Below are 23,954 nucleotides of genomic sequence, written 5' to 3'. Positions count from 1 at the left end.
ATAGTACCGATGTCGGTAACGGAGTAGTGTAACGCGTTACTTTTATGATTTAGTAATCACACTACAGTTACTAACATTGCCCCGACACGCGTTACTTCGTTACTTTTATAAAATAATCACACTCACTGACAGACTAGAGGGGTTTCCGCCGCAGGTTTATATACATGTAGGCCTATGTAATCTGCGTGACTTGCGAGACCACATCTCCACGTGCAGTGCTGCATAAACATGGATGAGTCTTTTCATCTGTAAACTCCCTCAATGGGGCCGCTCGCTCTCTTTTGTTGATCGCCCTCTCACGGGTGAACAGTTCAATGTCCCGCTTCATTGTAGGAATTCTGTCTCTACCACTTTAGTTTGACCATCTCTGTTACTAAGTTATGGAATACTAAATACATAAGTAATTAGATACCTTACCGTTACTGCCCTCATAAAGAATGATAAGAATAATGCGTCTTGAACTGGTTTCATTAATTAGTGTCTTGACGTTTCACAGATTGTTAGCTTGTTGTGGTAGGCTGGTAGCCTATTTTAGAGCATATAAAAAGAAAGACTTGTGTTATGTCTTCCTTAATGCAATAGTAATTGGGGGTGCAAGTGGAGTCTCGCAGAGGCAAAACTGTGGCGCGCACACTGTAGGTGCGCCGCAGTCTGCGTGATCTGCCTGTAGGGAGGGGCGGGCCGGCCCTGCGAGTAAAGTAACGAGTAAAGTAACGAGTTACTTTATGTAGAGAGTAACGAAGTAGTGTAATATATTACTTTTTTTTAAAGTAATATGTAATATATTACTTTTTTTTAGTAACGACCCCATCTCTGGTCCCCGGTGTGTCAGGGAACTCAGAGAACTCACGCAGCGTCAGAAAATAAAATCCTCTCTCTTTTCCTCCATACCCAAATCTCTAAAAACGGGGCTACAACGGAGCTGATGCAGATTTGCGTCCCATATGACGTAATATCGGAAATGTAGGCTGGCTTTAGGCCCTGACACACCAAGCAGTCACCAGAGAACTCGCCAACGCCGACTGTTGCGTCGCCGTCTTCTCCTGCGTCTTGGCCATGTGTCGCACTGGAACACACCACAAAGACTTCAGCCGAGCACGTACGAACTGCGCATGCGTGAGTGGCAATAACTCTCCTTACCAGCAGGCGGCGGTAGTGTGTATTCTTCATTCAAAAGAGGCAACAACCGGAAGACAGAGAAGAAGAACAGACTGTGTGATCTAAACAAACAACAAATAGCGTGTGCGGGACACACCAAATTGAGTTTGAGTGACAGGGCACGCTTCGTCGTCCGACTAACGAAAACGGCCGATTTCGGCCTGGTGTGTCAGGGCCTTTACAGTTTTTCTCGATTGCTATCCGTTTTTAAGAGTGTGCTTAAGACCTTCCTTTTTGATAAAGCTTATAGTTAGGGCTGATTAGATTCAGCCCCTAGTTTTGCTGATATAGGCTTAGTTTGTCGGGGGACATCTTACTTCTTCCTTCTCTCTGTCTATACCTGTGTACTCATGTGCCGATTAACCCAGCTTCCCCAAATTTCTTTCTTTTTGGTGTCTATATACGCTGGGATCCGGAGTCATGGATGATCCTGCGGTCCTGTGTCCTGCATCGCGAGCCCTGGATCTTGAGTCGTGGCTGTGGTCCTGGATCATAGGTCCTGGATGGATATCCTCGTGAATTCATCTTCCTATTATACACACATGCATTTCCAAACATTTGGACTACCAATGTTGCAAATGTATTATCTTTTCAATTTACACACAGCATCTATTGCACGTCTGTCCGTCCTGGGAGAGGGAGAGGGTTGCTCTCCCTGAGGTTTCTCCCATTTTTCCCTTTAAACTGTGGGTTTTCTCCGGAAGTTTTTCCTTGTACGATGTGAGGGTGTCGTATTGTCATACTGATATTCTGTACAAACTGTGAAGTTTACTGAGACAAATGTAACATTTGTGATATTGGGCTATATAAAAAAACATTGATTGATTGATTGAATCGGCCGTGCGTCGGCCATGAAAGGCCAAATAAGGCGTGTCACGGCCGACGGTGCGGGACACACCAAATTGAGTTTGGGCGACAGGGCACGCTTCGTCGTCCGACTAACGAAAACGGCCGATTTCGGCCTGGTGTGTCAGGGCCTTTACACCCACGGCCCTGTCAGAAACGTTGCTATCAGAAACATAACCCGACTGTTTTGGACGTAATATGGTCGGTGCATGTTAACATTAGCATCGCTAACACTCAGAGCTAACCTGTACTGGAGAGCATGGTTGCGGTCGGATAATCCAAAAACCAAAGTTGGAATTGAAATAAAAAAGGAAAGTGAAACTTATGCTCGTCACCCTCTCCCTCCGGTCCACATTAATACAAATGATCCCAAGATTGTATGACAATATCTTAAAATCAATACAAATGTATTTATTATAAACGTCCTTACCATCTATCACTGTGTACATCACCATTCAAACATCTTTTAAAAGTTGAACAAACCCCACACAGCTCAGTGAACACTGTGAAATGTTGACTTTATTTGATCATTTCAGTAAAAACTTACGTTCATATTTCTCTTTTTGATTATAATACTGATGAACGTTCAAAACAAAGTACTTTGGCAACTTACCACATACGTTTTTAAATGCTTAATAAGCACCGTAACTTTCATGATATAATTTCTCGGTCATAATCGGTTGTTTCCGTGAACGGCCGAATGTTGTGTGACGGCAAATGCTGTGGCTGCAAGGCATTGTGGGGCAGCATTTTCTCCTCTCCTTTCATCAAGGAAGGTCCAGTGGTTCCTAAACTAAAGGAGGTTATAAAAGAAGTTTGAAACCTCCTTTCCTTTCATCTAGAGAATTCGAACGGCACTTATCATGGCTGCCACTGAGGTACTTCCGGGTAATTTCACTCCGTCAGGAGAAAAGCCTTTGAGCTCCATACTGTTTCAGAAATAATCGATGATATGGCGTTTCATCACCGCAGAATCTGCTGGTAGCATATCCCGCATGAGCTCACCCCCCGCCTTTAAAAAAAAATCAATTTCTCTTCTTTTTTTTTAAAGCTTTGTACCCCAAATCAGCACTTTTGAAGCATTCTTCATGGCTAGAATGGGTGATCTGTTTGGTATTTTGAGCAAAACACTTCATAGACATATTTTTTATATATCTGAGACCTATGCTATTGCCTAAAAATAGCATGATAGGTCCACTTTAAGTTATTTTGAAATAGTAGACTAGATCAAACCAGAGCTAAAAGGAGATTATATAGGACAACTCCAAACTAATGCTAATGTTGCTCCATATAATAAAACATAAACATATCAACTTAATAACCTGATTATGCTGTATGTCAGTGCTGTGTGTACAGTGTGCATCACTGATGGTTCTGTCTTTAAGTACTTTTTTGAGGGACTTGAGCGATTGTATTTTAGGGAACTTTATACTTCTTCTAATGTTAAGATAAAAGTGTATTGATCCCTGGGAATACATCAAAAAGCTACCGACCGAGCAGTATATAAATCAATTAAAATGGTCTCAAATGTTATCAACAATAAAGTCATGATAATGCATCAATAATTAATATCCATTGATATAATAAATATGCCTTTTTCTCAAATGTTAATATATATATTTTTTTTTATTTAGTATAAAATTGAATGCAGGACTTTTACTTGCAACACTGTTTTTTTGACACTGTAGTAATGCAGATCTGAGTACTTCTTCCCCCTGTGAACCCCCATTCAAGGTGTTTCATTGCTATTGAATACATTCACCATAAAGTGCTGACAGTGAGCAGGAGCTGTGAATACTTTGTGGATACTGAAAAAACACCGTGGGTTTGTTTTGATGCTTTATTTTGTTCAACTCAAGAGAATAAACTGGCTAAATGCAGAACACATCATAGCAGTACTTTCAGTAGAACTTCAAATGGACTCTGACAGCTCAAGTTTTGTCAACATCTTTAAAAATCAAGAGTAGATGTCAGCCACTCAGAGTCAAAGAGAGTGCTGATGTTCAACAACAATAAGAATCCCTGAATAGGCCAAGGGGGTGGTTTGTGCACCACTAGCAAAAAATGATCGATGTTTGAGAGCCAGAAGATTTTTCGCTACCCTGTGTTTATCTCCACAGTCTGCGCCACATAGAGCCCGCCCCCCCTCCTCCTGTAAGATCAGCAGCTCTCCGACTGCCTGCTGCCCAGGGACCACAATGCCCTGCTCTGCTCCCTCTGATATCTCCACCTCCACCAGATCCTGCCCCGCCCTCTCAGGCAGCGGGCTCTCCGAGGCGAGGGTCAGAGGGGTGGAGCTGGGGCTCGAGAGGTCGTTTGTGTGGACGTAGACGACATGTTGGATGTTACCTGAAGGTTCCTCATCTCCTCCGTCTTCTGCTCTTGAGGTCTCAGTGCCTTGAAAGTTCCTCGCCTCCTTCTCCTCCACTTCTCCTCTTGCCCTTTTCCGCTTTATGTACCCTTCCTCAAGCGAGTTCTTCTTGGGTCTGCCTCTGATTGGCTGCAGGTGGCTGGAGCCTGAAGCTGCTTGTGCAACCTCCGTCTTGCCGCTGCTCTCCGTCTGCTCTCCGTGTCCTCCCCCTGACTGCGACTCCTCTCCCTGAGCCCCCCCCTCTGCCCGGTGCTGGGCTTGGTGCCTCAGCAGACTGTGTCGCACCGTGTACGAAGCGCCGCAGTGGCAGATGTATGGTTTCTCCAACACGTGGGACGACTTTATGTGTCTCCGCAGCTTAGTGGCCAAAGTGTAACCTGAGGGAAAACAATAACATCTAATCTTATGCGCAAAAAATTAACAACTGATAAAACATTATTCTGTTGAAAGACACTTCTAAAACTAAATATGACCAAACCAAGATTATAAAATATTTGTTTCTAAATTAACACTTTACTTCACCTCATGTTTGCAATTACATTTAATAATTAAGTTATAAGGATTGTTAAACCAATGCTGTTTTACAGTAAAAAACATATTGATATATATTATTTGTATAAAAAGGATACATCTAGTTTTGTTCTATGAAACTTTTTGACTTTGGTTATCAAGCCCACTGGCTCCTGAAGATATACATCTTTAAACGTTTTCATTTTTTATAGTTTCAGTTATTTCCTAAAACAGCCTAGCACAGTCACTGTAAGGCAATGCAGTCATGATATTCATACAAAAGGGTAATCAATAAATATGGTATTAAATACATTAGAGTAAATCCATCATTTATCTACATTACGTTATATATATCTGATGTGTGGGACATTATGATTGTGTTCCGCTCCAAACATGAATGTGTTCTTTCAGGGCCCATGCTACAATCTTTCATTTAGTTTAGAAAAAACTACCCATATTCCTGCTGGCAAACCAAACCAAAAGAGGATAATTCGGTTTTCTGGGTCAGTAAAAAAGCCACATTTTGCCTACAAATTAATCAAAACAACTTATTAAGATGATAATATTCACAAAACCAGTTAATGCAGGTTCAAAGCCACCATGTGTTCACATTTGATTCCCTCCCAGAGTGTTGTTTGATTCTATAATGTTGCCAACATGTTCTGACCTTTTCCACAGACAGGGCAGCGATGGGGCCTTTCTCCCGTGTGCAGCCTCTCATGGGACCTCAGGCTGTGCGGGTCCCTCAGAGATTTCCCACAGTAGCTGCAGAGGAAGCCTCCTCCGGTGTGGGAAAACATGTGCCGGCGCAGGTCTGGTTTCTGGGAGAAGCTCTGGTCGCACTCGGAGCACGGATACGGCTTCTCCCCGTTGTGAATTCTCAAATGAGACTCGAGGTTCCCTGAGAGACACACAGTCAGAGAGACATTTTGTTATATATTGTGTGTGGGGGAAGCAGGGCATTTGGGTATGTATTTTCCAAAAATCTGTGGGGAGCTATGTTCTCTCATCAAAAATTAATGTTGGCACTTTATTCAAGGCAAGTTCATTCCTTAATGTGATCACAAAATATCCTGTTTCCTGTCTTTCACAATTAGAGGAATACGTTGACATTTGACGCAATGTGTTCCTTTCTTTCTGAAGGTCAGATGAGAAGATCAATACTATTTCGTTTTTGTGTTTGCAGGTTGTGTTAGCTTATAGGGGGCTCTTGTAATTTAACAACTCCAAAGCTATCGTATTGAGATGTTTGTGTGTGCTTCATGAGAATTTATGACTAACATCAGAAGACATCTCACGAGATGTTGGAGGGTGGGTTTTATCTCTTTTGGTGCAGTGTTGCCATATATTTTGAGCAGGTTAATATCAACTCCCTTCTTCTATTTCTATTATTATGTAGCTCCCGTATAGAAACTTAAATGGAGAGTTTTCAGACACCAGACTAAACTTTTGTTAAATCAATAGAAAAAGTTAAATATTGACAATACATTATGTGGAACAAAAACAAAAAAAAAGTTCTCAACAGGAAGTAGTTATTGACCGTAAACACAGTTTGGTCCACAATTTTCTCTAGAAGCTGATTGGCTAGGCTCTTTTTTTTTTATACGGCTTTCTTAACAGGTCTTAAAAGTCATCAAATCTAGTGAGAACGTCAGCATGTTGGCTTCTCAGCTACACAGCTAAGATAATAAACAGGTCCTCGACTCCATCATGTTCCACCTGGCAGGTAGAAAAACAAACGTGTTTATCCAAAATGATACCAGACCACGTAGGTTCTTATGAACAGCTGCCACTGTGTAGCGCCAGCAGAGAAGATCATAAAGTCGTACAAACAGTAAATAAATAATAATGATGACTAATACAACTTGTCAGTCAGTCCCACAGTTATATTTATCTAGAGTTAAATAAAGTCTCTGCAGAAGAGTAGACTTTTATTTGACAGGTTGCATTCTAAGTGCAGATGAATCTTAAAAGGGAAGTATAGATCAAACCTAATGTGATGCTTTTGACAGTGATATAAGGGTTATCCTTTTGAATGTATTACATATGAAAGACTTGCAAGCACTTTGTGACTTAATGTGTCCCAAGGGTCAATATTGCGTTCTCTCTCACCCTCTGTCTTAAACCAGAGCCAAGTCTGCTCTGATTGTTTAGCTGGCTGGTTCTGTTGTGATTGATAAACTGCTTAGAGATGTCCCGCCTCTTAACTTGTATGAAGCTTTTGATTTTGGCTTTCGCAGTCCATTACATTCACAAAAACCTATATAACGCACCACAGGAAAGGGAAAACCTCAAAAATAAGAATAGGGCCTCTTCAAATCTGCAGGAAGAAGAGAACATCGACCACAGCAGCATTTTTTTAACCGAGCCCACCTGACTGTAAAGCAGCCGGCTGGACCTCCAGCACCGGACTCTGACCTCACCTTTCTGACTGAAGCACCTCCCGCAGTGCTGACACACGTGAGGTTTCTCCCCAGTGTGGAGCTTCATGTGGTTCCTCAGAGAGCCGGAGTTAGCCAGCAGCTTGTGGCACACTGTGCACTGCACCTGAGGGAGAATGAAAACACAAATGCAGCATGATTTATCCTACTTTTCAATAATAAAAGCTCAGGAGGAAAAACACGGCATGCATGGGAATTTTAAGATATTACTGGACAGATACAAAAATTAGGCCTAGTGGTGCAGGAATGCAGCTTTTTTGGTTGAAATTGTGTCTGTGGATAGAGCGGAGGGGAAGGTGAAGCAGCAAGAAACAGCAATTATGCTCCTCCTTGGTCTTTGCAGATTTCAAGAAACATTCCATACAAGAGAGAAAGATGCTCATTAAGCTGCTCACTCACGGTCCTTATTAAAAACAGAAACATCTGAAAATGTCACAACACAAGTGAAGAAGTGCTTCAATCTGTGGAGTGTACTTGTTGCAGTACTGATTGTGTAGATCCTCCAGCTCTGTGTTGAACATGTTCCATCTGAAATGTAGCATTGTTTACATCCATGTTTAATTATAATAATACTCTATGCTTTGATACAACCATGTTTTCTACTCTTTGTTCTTTTGTACAATTTCTATACAATATATTATGCTGTTTGACCATCTTTTACCGTGAACTGTATATAAACTGTATCATCAAGAATAATGTATTTTTGATCTATTGTGAATATATTCAGAATGATCTCAATATTGATACAGACATACTGACTCTTCTCTTCTACTCACAGTGGTGTCATTTTACCTCGTATTTATTGTCTCTAAAAGCTCTTCAAGAAAAGAGATGGATAATAAGAAGAAGAATCTGAAAAACTATACATTTATTTTGTATTTATTTATTTGAGCTTTCTGTATGTTTCTGTACTTTGGTCTTCCCTTGTGGTGCTGTAACACTCCAAAGGATCATAAAGGTGTATCTAATCTTGGCGTGTTTCCAAGATAAACAAAAACACACTAGTTCTAAATCTCATCAGGAAACCTTCACAGAGCAGTTTAACAGAATCACGCCTCCTTACCTTCGGAGGCTGTGTGTAAACCTTTTTGCTGCAGTGGAGGAGGCGGTGGATGCGTAGAGAGGGCCGGCGAGCGAATGCCTTGCCACAGTGCTCGCAGGCGTAGGGCTTCTCCCCGGTGTGCAGCACCATGTGCTCCTTCAGGTCCCGTTTCAGCCCGTAGCTCTTCTCACAGTGAGGGCAGGAGAAGGGACGCTCCCCGCGGTGACTCATCTGCAAATAATACCGTCATTATTTCTAAGGAAATGTATTATTACTGCTGCTATTGTTACTCTTCACTGACAGGAGGAAATTGCTACCTTGCTTGATGAGCTCATCCCTATCAAGGAAGCATTGAATATATCTCCCCAAACCCCCCCACACACACGCACGCTGTTTAAAATACATCCACAGGTGATGGATCTTGTTTTTCTGAGGCCATTTAGCTGTCAAGTGTTTGTTCAATGGATAACCGAGCAAAGAGGAATAAATAATAGGCTACAGGAAGACATCATTACAAAACAATAAAGAAATACAGAGAGCAGCAGAGAAGGAAGTATGTGTTATTATCTATCTATTGTATATATTAGTATGTTTGCTGTTCATTTCTTTCATTAATAAAAAGGAATGTTAGTAAAAGATGCGAAAGATAATGTTACTATTACTATAGAGACATTTATTTTACTTTGTCCACAACAATGTTTTGACAATTTATTTTTCTGAAATGTCCTGCTTATTGTACCACATTTAAGAGATCCTTGTTCCCAACAGTCTAAATCAGGCTCTATTTATAAATGGACTGTTTATGAATAGAGCCTGAACAAAGCTGCATTTAAGTTAATTTCACCATAAATTATATTCAGATTGGAGAGTTCAAATGTGTTAAATGGTGCATAGTTTCCTGGAAAGCGTCCTGTAATTACTTGTCTTCGAATGAAGACATTCAGAGCATTTTGAGCCATTTAAGTCTAACAAATCACTGTTAAATGAGGTAAATATAACTCCGCACACTTAGGCCACCACCCACCCATGTATCAGTGATGCTGGCGGTGGTCAGAGGCGAACAAGATTGGTTTTAGCAGATGGTCATACACCAATTAGAAGGTTGGTGGTTTAATCCCCAGCCTCTGCATTAAACATTTTGATACACAACAAGATACTTAACCTTACACCAGATATCATGGCCAACTGTGCGTTAATGTGTGTGAATGATAGCCCTATTGTAAGCTTCTGTACGAATGGGTGGATACAGACAGCAAAGCAAGCCATGAAAAGTGCCAAATAAATGCAGTCAATTTACAGACTTAAAACTTTCAACTAGGGGAAGGAGCAAAAAGCTGCTTTTAGACATAATAAGTTACTCCAAATCAATTTGTATATATTAAATACATTCAGCATAGTTTATCAGGGACCTGACATATTTGTTTTATCTTCAAATACATTGTGTCGCATTTTAATATTGTTTATAATTGATCGCAACTCTTGAATAACGAAAAAAACTATAATTGTTCCTGTTTTAGGGCTTAAAGATGATATTATGCACATGTTCAAGTTTATATTTGTATATTGTGCCTCTCATGTGACATTTTTACATGCCTTTATGTTCAAAAAGGTCTTCATACTTTTAACACTGTCTGTGCTTCAGCACCTCTTTTCACCCTCTGTCTGAAACTAGAGCCCAGTCTGCTCTGAAGTAAAGAAGTTAACAAATGAGTCCTTTCAGGCAGGAAAAATAAAACCCCCAAAAGCATAACAGGACTTGCAGACTAAGAAAATAAAGAGTTGTATCCCCCCACACCTGATGGGCTCTGAAGCTCTCTGCAGAGGTGTAGTTCTTCCCACACTCCTGGCAGCTGAAGGGTTTCTCCTCTGTGTGGATGAACTGGTGTTTCTTCAAGTGACCGATCTGGTAGAACTTCTTCCCGCAGCTGGAGCACCTGTACCGCCTCTCTCTGATCCCTGCAGGCCATGAAGGGGTCGCCTTGGCAACACACGATGCTGCTGCAGCGGCCTCGACATCAGGGAGCGAGATACTTTCCGAAAGCTCCTTCTCTGTGACGGGGGTGGTGTCTTTAGTGGAGCTCTGTTCCTCCGTCTGTTTGGATTGAACAGGGCCTCCGGGAGGGTGCTTCCCACGGCCGATTGGACAGTGAACGCGTCGCGGTTTAGCTGCCAGGCGGGAGCTGCAGCGGACCAGAGGAGGTGGAGAGAAGCCTCCAGAGTCTGTCCCACCATCTGTATGTTTACTGTGTGACTGTCTGTCCTCACTACATGTGCTGTCTGTGTGTCCTCCTGCTGTTGGGACGTTGTTTTTCTCTATGTGAGCATCAGTGAAACTCTCAAGGGTTTTCTGGACTCTCCTCTTCCTCAGTGGAACAGTTGTCTGACTCCTCTTGATGCATCTGCGCGGGACTCTGAGCAGCACTTCCTCCTGCTTGTCCTCTTTCTCCTCTGTTTTCTTTTGAATGATCCGTATGTCGGGTACAACAGTCTCTGCGTCTTTTCTGTCTTCTACTTTGTTATCTGTACAAAAACAAAGACAGTAAACATTGTAAATGGTGACTCGGTTGGGAGAAAATGTGTCTGAAACAATGATATATAATCCCTCCTAAAACTTGGATGGGTTACATTTTAAGATTGCACTGCTCTGTACATGTGTTTGATGATTCAAATAGGATTTGATGTGAATCATCAACAAAGAAAAACATAATTCTATTTCAATCAGTACATTTTCCTGTTTATCAAACTATTTTGTGGATAAAAGTTTTCTCATACTGATATTCTGAACAATCTGTGCTGTTGTATTTGCTGTAAAGTGTCTCTACTGTAGGCTATTTTTATTATATGTACAGCACTTTGGCTCGACCAAAAATCGTTAATAAATGTGCTATATAAATAAAACTTGATTTGATTTGAAAAGTGCCAGCAAATTAGCTGCAAAATGCAAAACACTAGCTTTGCAGAACAGCATCACTGTTATAGTTGTATCTATTGCAATACTGGATTATCAGCACTAATGACGTTGTAAACCGCTGTGTAAAGTTTTAGCTGGTAATGCAAACACTTTGCATACTTACAGGTTAGTAATGTACTGTAAAACAATGCAATGCATTTTTCTACTTTTACAAATGTGTATTTACATTTTGTAATGTCCATCTACAAAGTATCTAGTGACAGTATGCGTGGAAATATGAAGTGACATTTTTATACAAATTAATCAAATTCCTGTCTCTAAATTATAGTCAAGTATAAAGTACTTAAGTGAACGTATTAAAAGGAGCCCTATTGTGCTCATTCTTATTTACATAAATGTATTTTGTGCCTCTACTGTGACGTGTTTACTTTAAAAAAGGACTTAATTTTGCTCATATTGCATGTGCTGCATGTGTCTTTTCACCCTCTGTCTGAAACTAGAGTCACGTACAATGTGTTGAGTGGGAGTGTTACATAATGATGTCATTATGTTACATGCACAAAAACGTATATAACACACTACAGGAAGGGAAAACCCACCAAAAGAATAACGGAGCGTCCACACTACAGCTTCAAAAAAAAGCTTGGAGCTGGGCGTGTCTGAAGCTTGGGGATGTTATTCAAGCAACACGACCAACAACTAATCACATGAATCTCCCGGCCCCCGACATACAAAGCAAAGACCCCCGGGGATTTTATGGGAGCAATATATATATAAACTCCACAAACAGGCGAAAACCTACCAGTTTCACCCACTGTCTCTGCCACCTCCCTCCATGCCTGGTAACTCCGGTTTGTATCCCGGTAGGTGAAGAGGGTCTGGTCATACAAAACCGGGTGATTCGCTACGGCGATAATTAGTTTCTCCTCCATCTTTTTTTGAAATATAGAAATGAACGGCGGGATATCTCTCCCAGCTTAGACGCGGTTTGATTGGCTACGGCTTGAGCTGTCAGATTTTCCGAAACGGGATTTGATTGGCTGGCGCTGGCTACTCCGGCGTCTCCGGCGTCAGAAGTTGAACATTGTTCAACTTCTGACGCCGGAGACGCCGGAGACGGACCGCTCTGCTACCCACAATTCAGTTCGGCGAAAAAAAGCGGCAACGTGACGTCACCCCATTCAAAGTGAATGGGCAGATTGAAGCTGTCGACGCTGTCGACGCTGCAGACGCTGTAGTGTGGACGGGCCGTAATAGGGCCCCTTTAAGTTACCATCTCTGAGTGACTTATAAACATGTACAGAACATGTTCGGTATGTACACCTTGTACCTGTATATTCACATGTATGTACAATATTTATTATAAATGTACTTCTGTTCATTTTTTACTTATTCCCATTAAAATTAATTAGCTTTTAATTTATTTCTTCAATATATTTTCTTCAATAAGTTTCCTCATTAACTCGTAACTCTACATCCAGCCAACAGATAAAACACCCTTCTTTCTCCCCAACACTCAAATCAATATGTTCTACCACTACAATGTTATTTCCCTGCAGAGAGATTAATTGTTTCTTTTCCCGCTGCCTTTTATTTAGCATTCATAATTATTTTGGAGATGTATTCCTGATTCACAGGCTCGCTCTGTTTCTATCAGCGCTGTCAGAGTTTTAATAAGATAACCTCAGTGGAGCCACAGTCTGCTGGGGGCTTTCTGCATGGAGGCCCTCCTTGATATCGCATCAATCACTGCACATGGATGCTGCTAAAGGCTGAGAAGAGCCAGGGTTTATTACTAGAAAACAAACGTGCTTTAATTACTTGGTTTTCTTGCTGCAGTAATCATTAATTCCCATATAATAATATTCAGCTTTTAGTCTTTTTTTCACAAAGCACTCAAATGAAAACAATGGCTGTTAAATAATGATTTTGTGGAAATTCTGCTTTCATCAGTGGAGTTGATGCTAATTCATCTACTGAGACCTTTGTGATTACAAAGGTTATTTAATTTAACCCAGAATGTGATTATGTTTTGGTAAGTGAGGTTTTTTCAAGGGTCAATGGTGTTGTCCACTTAGATCTGGAGTTAAATGTCCCTCTAGCTCCTCCAGGTGGAGACAGTGAATGAATATTCATTCGGATTACATTAATCAAGGCCATTTAATGCTGTTTGGTACCACTTAACTGTAATAATTATATTGCACATTGTCTTTATTGACCTAAAAAGGGATAATATGCAGTGGTAGAAGAAGTAATAAGATTGTTTACTTATGTAAAAGTAGCAATTCTACAAAATAATTATTTCTTAATTAGAAAGCTCAGTGAGTAAGTGTGAGTATTGGCATCATAATATACTTAAGAAGCTAAATTGAAAGTACTTGTTAAGCATAATGGCGTGTTTCAAAATCATACATATGAAATTATGATTATTAATGCATAAATGTGTCTGTCATAGCTGGTAAAGGTGATTAATATTTATAGCCTATGATTATGTTTCAATGTTTATTTATTACTTGGTAAAAATGACAATATTGGCTTCCAAAATGCGGTGGAGTAAAAGTATAAAGAAGCATTCAATGAAAATGGAGGTTGTGGAAACCAAAAACAGAGCTAAAATGGAGAGCAAATTGGACCCGAGTGCCAGCTTAATAGACATGTAACTTAGGTAGATACAACAACAAATTAAAACTGTGGCCTCTCATTTACATTTTAATACATTTGCACCTGCTAGAGATATGGAACAAATTGATTAGTCGATATTTTGATTTTAGTTTAATCAAGCTGCATGACAGATTTTTATAACCAAAGGGGGTAAGATAAACCCAACCGTACACCTTCCTGGGGAATAAGGCTGGTTATGACCTCATTTATCCTAAGACTTTGGTGCGAAAACAAACAAAATGAATGGATGTTTTTGCCTGATTGACTTCTAATCAACTGTTGGTCTGTATCCACTACCTGGGAGGTTGTCCTGTGCCGTGGAGTTTTTCGTGGTCTGACACTTTCCTAGGGTTTCTCCGCCCAACAGCAGCTCTGTTCCTGGCTGGATGTCCCGACACACACGCAGACACACGTCCACACACTCGCCTGAACACACCTCTCCACAGGCACACTGCACCGACACGTTCTGCTGTCTTCTGCTCTGCGCCTGGCAGGCAAATCTGTGGGAAATTAAAAAACAAATGAATGCAAACAGAAATATGTTAAATAAAACCTCAATGTGGATTTACATGCTTAGTTGGATTTAATCAGGATTGAGTGTTTGTATTTCATTGAATAGGGAAGGATATGAAGGGAAGGATGCCGTTTTATCCCTGTGGGTGTCTCAGCAATGGTATGTATGGAACACAGTCCGAGATACAGATATTTGGAATAATAATAAAACTTCATATACGCTTATTTGTAATATCAGTATGGGTGGTACAGTTAAATCTATCCACTGTCTGTGACCCGTCACAGGTAACTTGGTTGCAGCGAAGGATTGTGCAATGATGTTCTAGTTCAGCTCCCTGGGGGAGAAAAAGATGGCAATATTTAATCAGGACCCAGCACACAGCCAGAGGCAGGAGAAATTGTTGCCACTACATACAGTACACAGCCAGAAGCAGAAGACACAGAAACCACAGAAAACTAAATCAATATTGGCAAACCTCAAATATGAAGGGAGAGCGAGAAGAACGGGTAACAGGAAGTGATGCTCTTCAGTAAGTCAGCTTTGAATTCTGAGATAAGCAATTCTAATATTCATATTAGTAATACATATTTAAACTATATATAATCAAATGATTCTTACATTTTTTTGATTTTCTTAAGTACTGTATGCTGTTGCCCCGATTTGAAAAAATAAACAACAAACATCTTAACCAGGATGAAGAACTGGTTAACATTATATCAGTGAAACCTTAGCATGTTAGCATTATCATTGTAAGCAAACTGATATTAACAGTGAGTTCAAGGCACAACAAAGCCTGTGAGACTATATTTCGCTTTAGATTCCAACGGAAAGTCCAGAGTTGATATAGTTGTATATGTTTCAAACAAATCAAATAAATCGGTTGATTCTCGCTAAAAAATAAATATATCAAAACAATCAGGTTATGAGGATAAAAAGCCTAAGTTAACTTCTTGTGAAGCAGTGTGTCAACTTACTTGATCCAGACGCCTTTTTGTAGCATACTTTCATCTTTATTTGCTGCTTTCTCCATCAGTGCCTACAAAACATACATTTATTTGTGTAAATTATTGTACTTAAATAAAGAGAACGCTTATACGATAACATCATAGAATAATACTTTGTTGTCAAATCAAGTCTGAAATCTTTCTTGCATCACAGCATGTCCATTTCAACATCCACAAGGACTAATATTTAAGACAAGAATCAAGGAAACAAAACATTTAACATAACAATAACTTAAGAACATATGTGGAAAACCCTTTAATATACAGTTGATCTGGGATTTAATTTAGGATTGACTGATGCACAAAAGAGATTTAGTCTAACCTTATTTAACCCTGGGAGCCTGTATCTAAAATGTGATGGAAACAATTCATATTCGCTGCAGTATACTATGAGATTTTCATTGACAAATAATTGTATTATTTGCTAGGAGTCTCTGTAAATGAAACTTAAAGTTCCTAGCCTAGATTTCCCAGCGAAGCCTTAAGACAAAACCCCTGAAGGCAACTTTCAATAATGAACTGAGACTCGTCCTGAGCTGACACTCAATTGCTTTGGATTACATCACGCTTCATGAATGAACATGACCCCACCGGCTAACAGTTATTGTTTGACAGCTGACAGGTAAGTTATACTCATGTTCATAATGGTGGTGATTACTGCCATGTCTGACTCAGCCCCACTTACAGTAGTATAAAGAAAAAGAAAAGGATAGGTAGGTCGTGATTTGAATATGTATTGAATTCTGTGCCCTTGCAAGTTAGCATGGTTTGATATTTGTATCTTTGAAGCTGCTCTTCCTCCTCTTGTTTTTGAAAGGTCTGATTCATTACCTTCCCACGGAGGTCAGCAATACATTGAGAATAAAGGCATGCATTTATCCTCATTTGCAACTGAGGTAAAATGGTTTAAAACTAGACCAAAGTACTGGTTCAAGGTTATTTATTTAGTCATACATAAAGAACCTTGAACCTACACTGTAGCTATGTTCATAGCTACAGTGTAGTTATGCTGATGAAAATCTTGTGTCACAGGCTTCTCCAACAGAGCAACACAAAACACAGATAAACAGAAAAAATATAGTGCATGTAAATAGTAATACAAAAATAGTTTAAAAAAAAGTGAAATAGTGCAATAAGAGTCTATGCAAGTCATTGAAATATGATATATTAGGTAAATAGATACATCATTTTAAAATCCTTTTTAAGTAGCAGCCAGATGAATATTAGGGATGTTGTTTCAACAGTTCAGGTGTTTAATAGATTTAGCTTCAACAGTTCAGGTGCTGGTGAATGTAAAGTAAAGAGACATTTTGAATGCAAAAGGACAGAAAAACAGATCATAACAGGATGAATTTAAATAAATGTATTTTCACAGTCACACTTGTATTCATATCTTTGTGGCAGAGTGCTTATTTACCGTGTGTTTTTGTACTGCACCACTGATTTTCTTGCTTAAATGCAGCCATGAATCAGGCCCAAACATTGCAAACAAGTTGGCACACAATGACACTTAAAGGGGCTATATTCTGCTCATTTTCAGGTCCATAGTTGTATTTTGTGCCTCGACTGTGACATGTTTACATGCTTTAATGTTCAAAAAGGTATTTTTTTCCTCATGCTGCCTGTGCTGCAGAACCTATTTTCACCCTCTGTCTGAGAGAGAAACTCCCGCTGGAGGAAACTTTGGGATTTCCGCATTTACAGGATATTTACAAAAACCTATATAACACACTGCAGGAAAGGGAAAATCCCCAAAAGCATAATAGGGCTCTTTAATCTTTTTCTTATTATTGTTGTTACAGTTTCTGTTTGTCTGTGTTTTTTTCATATTAAAAAGGGAATATCTTGAGGTGTTGGACTGACAAAACAAGACAACTATATCACCTTGGACACATTTAGATGTTTTAGAAAGGCATACCGATTTATCATTAATCTAGAAGAAAACTAGTGTTCAATTGTCTTTTTATGTTTTTTTTTTAATTGGGTTTATGTGTTTTCCTTTTTTTTATATTGAGGAAATTAACAAAACAAACATATTAATATTAAAAATGTGACGAAAGAATATAGATATAATATACAATAGATTTAACACCTTTATTAATAGTCTTTGTTTTAAGGAATATGCATTCAATATACCTTGTCTGCCTCCGTGCTGATGGTCTGACATGTTTTGGAGTTCATCACGAGTTCACCCTCCTGCCTGTGAGTCATCAGGTCAGTGTGATAGCTGGAGGCCCACTCTGTATCCCCCTCCCTTCCCAGCAGGGACCCAGCCTCCAGCGAGCAGCCGACCCACCACAGCCCCATGCTGCCTCCACAGAGCCGCGAGGGCCCCACAGCGAAGCCGCAGGGGAGCAACGTGGAAAGAAGTGTGGCGAGAGCAGACGCAGCGGGAGGAGCGAGATAGTCCATCGACCTGTACAGACAAATAAAAAGCAGGTTACAGGCAGAATTACAACATGAGTTACATGATTACTTTCAACTACTATGCTCAACACGTGTGCCATACACTACCACAAGGTCTGAGCCATACTTAAACAGCTTTACGTTTTTTCTTGCAAGTTATTAATGTTATTAGTAGCCTACTTTATATATTGACTTACTTATTTTGAATGCTGCTGCTTGCAAGTCTACTAATTTGATTTTTTATCTGCAATGTGCCCTTTGCTGTAACAATATAAATGTCGCCGCTGTGGGACGAATTAAGAATTTATGATACTGATTCATAAATCACCCAGTGCAAGAAGAAGAAGAAGAAGAAGAAGAAGAAGAAGAAGAAGAAGAAGAAGAAGAAGAAGAAGAAGAAGAAGAAGAAGAAGAAGAAGAAGAAGAAGAAGAAGAAGAAGAAGAAGAAGAAGAAGAAGAAGAAGAAGAAGAAGAAGAAAACCTCTCAAATGCAGGTCATTTACAAAATGAAAGAGAAAAAAGCAACAGTGTTATCAAAATAATAATGTTCCATTAACATAAACAATAAAAGTAACACTTATTATCATTAATGATGTGTACATGAAGTAGAATCTGGTATTTCTGCATGGTGGCGCCCCTACATGCTTTACTGCAACACCTCACAGGTTCCTCGTTAATGTAATTAATTACACCTGAGTTTTGTGTAAATTATGATATTATGCTGGGATAAAGACTGCAATTTATGAGCAGGTGTTTTCTATTAATTGTTCTGTAATTAGTCAGTTCAAATACAGCTGCAATGCTAAATTAGCTTAAGGCACATCACAGACTTCCTTTTTGAGAATTATCTGCAGTTCCAAGTACATAACAACTTCAACTATCTTGTGCATTCATTTACTGTAAGTTAATGTATGAAAGAGCCTGCTTTTAACAACATCAGAGGGAATACATTATCTGTAAAAGAGGTAAGTAGTTAGGGTGCATACTTTTTGAATACATCAAATACAATATCGTGCACACGGCTGGCCTTCTCTAGCTAAATCACATTATTAATATTGTTTTATATTAGTGCTACTTTTTGATTTTTAAATGCAGTTTAAAAGCTAACGTTCGGTTATATTTCAACAGTTTAAAAGTCAAGTTAGGACACTATTTCTGAGTAAGCAGGGTATAATGGCTCTCATATTAATATATCATCATGTGTAAGAAGCTGTCTTCTTGCAGTCTCAGGTCTAACGTAAGCTAACGCAGGGCAATGCATTTCTGGCCAACATCAGACAACACAGCTGCGCTAGCATGTTAGCTGTAAACAGTTCAGGGCGATTTCAACTGAAGGACGTCCCCACTTATTGTCCTTTGTTTATGTTTTACTTATTGTATTTTATCATAACATTAAAATAAGTGTTTTATAATGTTTTACTAACAACGTTTACGTTAGCATTGGTAAGATAACTTGCTCTGGTTCTTAAAGACAGTAGCTTTATTAATCATAGTAACTTTGTGCTCCCGACGTGCCCGGTCAGTTGTTTTGAATTGATTATATGTTAGCCTACCACTTGAATCATTCCGAGGTAAACTCTGGGAAAGCCATCAGCGAAAAAAGGTCCAACGGTTGTCCTCCTTTGTGTATCGTCCGACCGGAAACAGCGTTATGGTGTATTCTGGTTCCGCACACAGTCACAGCATTTTTCGTTGGTGATGTAGTAGCATGAGTAGCATACAATGTACATGACACAGGTAAAACAGCATTAATAAAAGCGGGAAAAACATAATGTGAGAATAAGATGGAGATGGATGGAGATGGACATGCAAAAATAAAAGCGATCAATGAATTGACAACTTACTGAGAAATAAGCTAAAAGAAACCACACAGCTGTCCCCAAAACATGTGGGATAACATCTTAGTATTAGGTTTCAGTTCAGTTGAAGTAAACTTTGATATAAACTATTGTATGTTGGGCCTTCAGACACTGGCAATCTGCCATTAGCTGCTGACCAGTGGGTTCCACAAGTAGGGATGAGTATATACTGTATGAGGGGACGAATACCAAAAATCATTTGTAGAGTAAATTAAACATTATAGTAAATAACACATTTAAATAAATGAAAAACACAATAGAAATCTGCTTTGTTTTCTCTTAAAGGTTGAAGGTAAGAATTATTATCCATTTGGATAATAAAACAAATGCCTACAACAAGCACTGCCACAAACCAAAGAACAAGAAAAAGAGGAAGAGTGGACTCTTTGACCAGCTTCATCACTGTGAAGGAAGAGCATGAGATTAAGATGACATTGGTGAGTTATTTGTGTGTACAGTGAACATTGGGGATATATTTTTAATTTTTGTTTCAGAAAATCTCAAATAAACACCACAAATTGAAAATATAGTACACAATTGTTTCTAACCTGCTTCCCATGAAATAACTAACACAGAAATAACCCACAAAACGTGACTCCTAAACTAGAATTCGATGTTGTTTGTGTCACAATAACGTGTTGGTTCTAAATTATTCGAAAATGATCCTCTGGCATGTGTGGTATTGCTCACATGTATTCGAAGGTTTTTGGAAGGGTTTCATTTTAATTAAGATAGCGAAACTACAAAATTAGAGTGTGGTTTACTCTCAGAAAAACTTGCTTGCTCAGGCTTTTTTGTAGTAAAGCGTATTTATGGCAATATATTTGCAATGGACATCAGAGATTATGATACAAATATGTGCCATTAATGAAGTTGAAGATTTCCCACCTGCTGTTTCACTGTGACATTACTTCTGCCATTTCTGTCAGACAAATATGTTTCCAGAGAGGAGAAAATTACATTTAAAAATATGGTAAGCTAACCGATAGTTTATATTTAGTGAACAGACAGACTAGTGATTCTCTCATCATCATAACAAATTTAGCAGTTTTCCCCTGTACATGTTATTATACTGTATGACATATTGCTATAATTTTTATTTCAGTTATTTGAATAAACCTTTTTCTGATTTATTTAAGGGTTGAGATTCAGGTGCTTCAGTCTCATAGTTTGACAATAATGTTAGTTTTTCTAATGTTGCTGCTCACAGCAGGAAACACTTAGCAATATGTTTTAGGTTACAACATTTGTCTGTTTTCCACTAATTAGCAAGTGCAAAACATGTTGAGAGCAGAGAGAAACGATTCATCCTGAGGCCCGGGGCGGAGAGGTGAACCGGTGTGTGTTATGGGTGGGGTGCAAGAGATCCTTAAAAGAACCCTATTCAGTCACAAGGGAACGCTGACGCCATGCGCAACCCACCCTGTTGGGCAAATAGAAATGTACCGTCATTTTATTATTCCTATGAGTCAGCGCCATGTTCTATTTGCCTCGGCTGCTGCCACAGAAACACTTCGCTCACTGAGAGCCAGGTGAAAGATGTGTTTGTTGTCTGTACCTGAATATCTGGGCGGTGACCCCTCTGGAATGAAGGAGGCCTGACTGATGCCCACAGTCTGTTAATTATATAAGTTGAACACTTGTAAACCTAACATCCTCAGGTAGGAGCAGAGTGATTAAAACATGAATAATGTACAGAAGGTAACACCCACATAGTTTTAATTTGTAATTGATACATGTGAATACAAACATTCAGACATTTGAGTTCTCTTCTCTTCTTTTTTATTTTCTATATCAGTTCCTCGTGCAGAGAACCAGTTTTCACAGCTGCAGTTTTACCTGCATTGTCCTCAAAGCAACATTATTTTTTAATTGGAAACTGACAGGCAGAATTTAATTGACATTACTGGTGTTAGTTGACCATGTGTAAAATATAAACCAAAGTTAAACACCCAGTTCAACATTGTTGCTCATTGATGTGTTTTCAATAGTTTTTGATGGAGCTCTATGGCACAAAAGAAGAAGATAAAGTAGATCTTGAAACAGACACATTACTTGTGTTAGTAGATGATTTCACTGTTGGTTTTGGAGTTTTATTGTGATTTGTTGTCATGAAAAACATAAAATATAAACAGTTATCTTTTTAAATTAGTGAATATAACGCACTACAGCAGATGCATGTACAGATTGTAAATGGAATTCTCAGTCTTTGGTTCATCATGTAGCAGGTGACAGTACGTTTGCAAGAGGCACAGCCCCCAAATACAGCAATAATGACACAAAACAAGCACACAAATGGAAGCAGTCAAAGGTGGAAAAAAGCAGGCATTTCACACTGCAATGTTTACATTGAGGTTATTTCCTCTGAGGTTACAAACATGAAATAGATAGCAGGTTCATTATACTGACAATTGTTCCACAACACTATGCACTGCACAGCATCGTGGGAGATGATGAACTCTAAAAATACAGAAAACAAAATACTCATAACAGCCAACTAAATATGAGCAGTAGTGTATACAGCCTTTCTGTGTGTTGCTGATGCTGCTGTAGTCTCATAAGATGAATAACAAACACTGGCTCGGTCCAGCAGAGACTCAGTCACTGTGTGAAGTCAATAAATAAAAGGTCATGTGTTCATATTCACAAGTCTCTGCTCTAAACAAATGTTTTACTACGGTTTGTGGGAATAGTTTGCTATATTCTGCATGGCTAATATCAGTCTTAATATCATAATGTTCTTTTTCTGTTTCAATTTATATAGGTTAACTTTGACCAGATATTTTAAACACTTTAGTTGTGTTTAACAATCCCAATAGCATCCATCTTGAAAATGTATACCTCTGCGCAATTTTAGATTATCAAGTTCTCTCTGTTTAAGAACGAGCACGACTGACAGAAATCGTTGGGGAACTTTAAAAGCACCAGTTTCTGTACTCTGCCCAAGGAGTATCAAGGAGATACACAAACATATCACTTTTTTGATGTCTCACACCATAAACAAGTTGTAAAGCAAATCTTGACGCATCACCAACCAACAGTGGACCAGACAGATGTTGTCTTCAATCAAACTTATATGGAACAAAGTACCCAGCTAGCTAGCTAGGGAACTTTCTCACAACTTTGGCTAACGTTACCGACAGGTTCTAATAATGTTTTAAAGAAAACGTTTTAATCTGATGTTCAAAGAACCTTTTGAGGATGTTTATCATTTTAAATAATGTTCCTATGTGGTTTAAGGTTAGCTTAGACGTTTTAACTGCAACATTCAGAGGATGTTTTGAGGATGTTATTGAGGCCTGAGATGACAGAAAGTTTTTTATAAAACGTTCCTTTAATGTGATATGTTAACAAAGGTGGAACGTTTTGCCTGCAACATTCTGAGGATGTTTTTTTGGACGTTGTTGAGGTAACACATTAAAGATGTTCTTTATAAAACATTCCCTCAATGTTACATGATAACAAAAGAAGAACATTTTCAAAGCAACATTCAGAAAATGTGTTCAGGATGTTATTGAGACCTGAGATGACAGAACGTTTTTTATAAGTTTTCAGGAGGTTATTATTTTTTTATAAAACGTTCCTGTGATGCGAAATATTAACACGGTCATCGTCAACGTCAGATTTATTTGTAGAGTGCTTTAAAAAACAAACCAGGTTTGTGCCAAAGTGCTTTACAACAAACCGAATTGAGCAGAAGTTGTCGTAAAACACAAGTTGTTGCATTTGTTTGAAAAGGATGTTTTAAAAAAATCTGATGTTACCACATTTTCCTTTTTGAAAAAAACAAACAAGCACTTTATTCATGATAAGCTGTAAGCAGATATTGCATGTTTGCGGTGGCATGTGTGAGTTCTTAGCTAGACATTCTTGGTTCTAAAAACATTCTGAGAATGTTAACATTCATTGTTCTAGGAATGTATTCAGCTGGACATTTTATGTTGGTTCCCAGAATGTTCGGTGATAACTTTAAGATGTTTTTGATAACATCGTTAGAACATTGTGCCCTACTATAATTAAAACGTTTTCAGCGGGACGTTTTATTTTGGTTCCCAGAATGTTCTTCTGAAAGGTAGGATAACGCTCTCTAAAAACATTCTTAAAACTTCTTAAGATGTTTTTGATAACATTGTTAGAACATTATGCCCTACTGTTCTTAAAATGTTTTCAGCTGCAAGTGTTTTTGTTGTTTATGCACATGTCTCTATTGTCATATTGATATAATTATTCT

The 23,954-nt window shown here is 38.9% G+C and overlaps 1 protein-coding gene across 2 annotated transcripts; it reads right to left on the bottom strand.

The window, feature by feature from the left end:
• Positions 1 to 3,830: 3,830 nt before the first annotated feature.
• Positions 3,831 to 19,527, bottom strand: znf408 (zinc finger protein 408). Of its 2 annotated transcripts, none has more exons than XM_034197477.1 (9): positions 19,418 to 19,527; positions 17,595 to 17,874; positions 15,429 to 15,490; positions 14,238 to 14,440; positions 10,164 to 10,888; positions 8,390 to 8,599; positions 7,309 to 7,432; positions 5,553 to 5,786; positions 3,831 to 4,752 (listed from the first exon to the last, which is right to left on the bottom strand). In XM_034197477.1, exons 2-9 carry the CDS (start codon positions 17,868 to 17,870, stop codon positions 3,989 to 3,991), a joined length of 2,598 nt encoding a protein of 865 aa, XP_034053368.1. In that variant the 5' UTR covers positions 17,871 to 17,874; positions 19,418 to 19,527; the 3' UTR covers positions 3,831 to 3,988. The 2 variants fall into 2 exon arrangements, with proteins under 2 accessions (XP_034053368.1, XP_034053369.1); XM_034197478.1 differs by lacking the exon at positions 19,418 to 19,527 and adding an exon at positions 18,062 to 18,222.
• Between the last annotated feature and the right edge of the window lie 4,427 nt (positions 19,528 to 23,954).

This window comes from Gymnodraco acuticeps, unplaced genomic scaffold, assembly GCF_902827175.1.
Source record: "Gymnodraco acuticeps unplaced genomic scaffold, fGymAcu1.1, whole genome shotgun sequence".
In the NCBI taxonomy this organism is placed as follows: Eukaryota; Metazoa; Chordata; class Actinopteri; order Perciformes; family Bathydraconidae; genus Gymnodraco; species Gymnodraco acuticeps.
Note: the sequence above shows the minus strand (reverse complement) of the source record. Positions and strands in the feature narration are given on the sequence as shown.